Source organism: Condylostylus longicornis, unplaced genomic scaffold (assembly GCF_029603195.1).
Source record: "Condylostylus longicornis isolate FDR11 unplaced genomic scaffold, ASM2960319v2 ptg000324l, whole genome shotgun sequence".
Classification (NCBI taxonomy): domain Eukaryota; kingdom Metazoa; phylum Arthropoda; class Insecta; order Diptera; family Dolichopodidae; genus Condylostylus; species Condylostylus longicornis.
This window is the reverse complement of record NW_026578287.1, coordinates 9,243-12,613: the sequence shown is the minus strand read 5'-3', so window position 1 is coordinate 12,613 and position 3,371 is coordinate 9,243. Positions and strand designations below refer to the sequence as shown.

Here is a 3,371-nt window from a genome sequence, read left to right as displayed (position 1 = left end):
CCTCTTGCCGCCATCGCCAAACCTCTGCATATCACAGAACAGAATAAATGCCAGCGCCTGATAACAATTCGTCCAACATCCAATCAATTTGAGTGGGATCTAAATCTCGATACATATCTCGTTGCATTCCTCAAGGATGGAGTGGAGGCTCACAGAGGTTTCACCCAGCTTCTATCGTCAACCTGGTCATCCTTTCAAATCGCCATGAATGAATTCCTTGAGGAGCCGTGTGGCCGTCATGAAGTCTATGTCACTGGCCACTCGCTGGGTGCTGGGATGTCGATTCTCGTTGGCATGCGTCTCGTCCACCACTACGGGGATGCGCTGACAATCCACGGCGCAACGTTTGCAGCCCCTAATGTCTTAAATAAAGCAGGCGCTGAGTGGTATCGATCAACAGTGAACAACCGCGGAATCGTCTTTGATTTGGATCCTATCGCATACTCGCCCTGCGGAGCAAAGTACAAAGCAGGATTTCCACGCTGTAGCGGAGTAAGAAACAGTCTCGGGGGGCCTGATTTCTACCACGATAATCCGAACACTCTTGAAGTATGTCTTGATCCCTAGGGCTTAAGCCTTGCGAGCATCACGTTTGGTTGATTCAATGTCATCTTGATTATTTTTGCAGCTTGATACCATGGCTCTGTTCGGGCCTGACAACTACATGGGCTTTAATGACCAATTCATTAACCTCGAGCTCAAAATCATGTTCTTTAGACTGGACTACAACATCGTCGTTCCACCGCCCGTTCAAATTGGTGTCACCCATGCGTGTTCCTACAGCTGCAAGTTTTCCCAGTATTGCGCTGCTGATCCCGAAAAAGCATGGATGTGCCAAAAGCCAAAAGACCCTTCGAAACCGAAGTCAAATGAGTGCTCAGGGCACATCGCGCCCCTAGTTGGACATCTCTCACTCGCAGGTCTGCTGGGATGAGTCTGAATTTCCATTATTAGCGTAACCTCAAGCTACCAAGAAGACAAAGGCGACCACCTCAAGCAGGTTGGGATCTGCGACCGATATTTTATAAGTGTTCTATTAACTACTCCCCATGCGACAGTTCGTTGTTTTTTTGTTTTTTCTTCCATTATGCGACTCTTCACTGGTTTTGCAACTCTTTTTAATCAACTCTTTTTATGATAGAGACTCTTTTTGTAGCATGCATTTGGAATCTTGGTAGACGTGATTTCTTTGTAACTCTTTTTATGCACCACGAACATCTTAACGTGATTCTTGTGCGATTTATGGAGGAAAAAAATAGTGGTGGCCACAATAACAGCCTGTTTGTTCATTCGGATTTTGCAATAAAAAGCTGCTCCAAAGATTCTTTTTGATGAATTCTCCGAATAGCATCAGCGATGAGTGGTGCTAAAATAGAGAAAGAAGAATGGAACAGAGAGAATTGGGACAAGAGAATTGGGACAGAGAATCCATGAAGAGACGCACCGATGCTCATCTGGGTGATCCGATTCGATTTGCGAGCTTCCTGAATATCAAATTTGAAATTAATTGATAATCAATTGATGATGATTTTGTTTATGGATGCGGGATCAATTGATGATGGATCGCTTACTGCAGGGAGCGGCACAGAATCAGAAACAACGACCTCCTCCAAGACCGACTCTTCAATTCTTTGCAGCGCAGGTCCACTGAATAATCCATGTGTTGCAAAAGCGAACACCCGCTTAGCCCCACACTTGCGCAATTGATGCGCAGCCTCGCAAAGTGTTCCGGCCGTGTCGATCATGTCGTCCACAATAATCACGTCACACCCCTATGAAAACATTGATGACCACAAATTCGAATCATTTCAACTAAAATCAAAGTAAATTGTCAATTGATCATCAGACCTCAACATTTCCAACGACATCCATCCTTTCGATTTCATTAGCACGTGCCCTCTGAAATAAGGGAATCATACAAAATCATAAAATCCATCAGATCTATATCCAATGCCGAAAATGTCCCTCCAGCTCTTCTAAACCGACACGCGCAACTTCCTACCTGTTTTATAAGCATCGCGATTCCAGCGTCCGTTTCTCCCCTCGCACGAAGGCCTTCTTGAAACTTCCGCGCGCGATAAACTCCACCAGCGTCCGGAGACACAACGACTGGACGGTCAAGCTTCTTTTGAGTGAAATACTCCAAACCTACAGGAAATCAGACCAAGGAATTCGGTTTACAACTCTTTAATTAAATGACTCGAGTACCGATCAGCTGGGCCTCTAAATTATCGACAGGAACACGAGGACCGAAAAATCCTTGAATCTGTCCAGAGTGCAAATCTACAGAAATAACGCGATCCACACCCATCGCTTCTATCATCCTTGCGACATCTGCAGCACTGATTGGAACGCGAGACGAAAGTTTTCGATCCTAGAAACGAAACTAATAAAACTACGACCGCAAACAAAAATCTGAAAAAAAGTGTTCACCTGTCGTGCGTATCCATAATAGGGAATGACGGCAGTAATTTTTTTTGCTGACGATCGCCGAGATGTTGAAATCATCAATAACAGCTCCATGAGATGGTCATTGACGGCCGGCGGAGATGTCGCTTGAACGATATAAACGTCCTTTCCTCGGAGAGAATCCAAAAACTGAAGAGATACTTCCCCATCTGCAAATCGTTTCAGACGAACGCGACCTGAGAATCAATAAAAACGTTGTTGCAAATAATGATTGGTCCTGCCAGTAGCCATAAATAATGATTGTCATGTGCTCGAAGACTAAGCGGTGTGGTAATGATTTACCTAATTTTGTCCCCAGACAGTCAGCAATACTTTCAGCTAAAGGACAATTTGAACTGCCACTGAAAATTGCCTGGAAATCAAGAAGACAAGAACAGGATGTCTTAGACCACACCATCTTAACACAGTGTTGAGATGCAGTGAAGAATTTTAGATGCCAGACTTCTTCTCTTGCGGTCGACTATCTAAAACAATAGCTCTTACCGTTTCCTCGAATTTCTTTTCAAACGGTCTGCTTTGTTTGCTTCTCCATAGAGGATTAATATCGCTTTCATGGTGCTCGGTCATTTTCTGAGGAGGGGCTGGATTCTCTATCGGAGGTCCTGTTTCTTGGACCGCTGGCTCGTTCGTTTCCTTTTTTTCCGTCCTTTGAAAACCATTTGCAGCTCGCGGGCGACCGATCCGACATCAAAACAACTCCAACTGTGAAGGCGCCAGACGCCCAAACCATAGAGGAAGGCAAACGCTTTCGTGTGGAGAACGAAGGACCAGAATCATGCGCCGCAGCAAGCGTCGAAAAGAATTTCGGGCATAAATTGGAACCGAAGGGCCGCAAAATACTCTGTCCAGTTTTCGCAACCCGTGGGAGATTCATTCGCGCACAGAGTCACCTTGGCCTCTTT

General features: G+C 45.2%; 1 protein-coding gene across 1 annotated transcript; it reads right to left on the bottom strand.

The window, feature by feature from the left end:
* Positions 1–1,286: 1,286 nt before the first annotated feature.
* Positions 1,287–3,036, bottom strand: LOC129616905 (ribose-phosphate pyrophosphokinase-like). Its single transcript, XM_055532412.1, has 9 exons — positions 2,953–3,036; positions 2,752–2,821; positions 2,434–2,645; positions 2,209–2,374; positions 2,003–2,148; positions 1,849–1,899; positions 1,572–1,772; positions 1,445–1,484; positions 1,287–1,366 (listed from the first exon to the last, which is right to left on the bottom strand). The coding sequence occupies exons 1-9, from the start codon at positions 3,034–3,036 to the stop codon at positions 1,287–1,289; spliced, it is 1,050 nt and encodes a 349-aa protein (XP_055388387.1).
* Between the last annotated feature and the right edge of the window lie 335 nt (positions 3,037–3,371).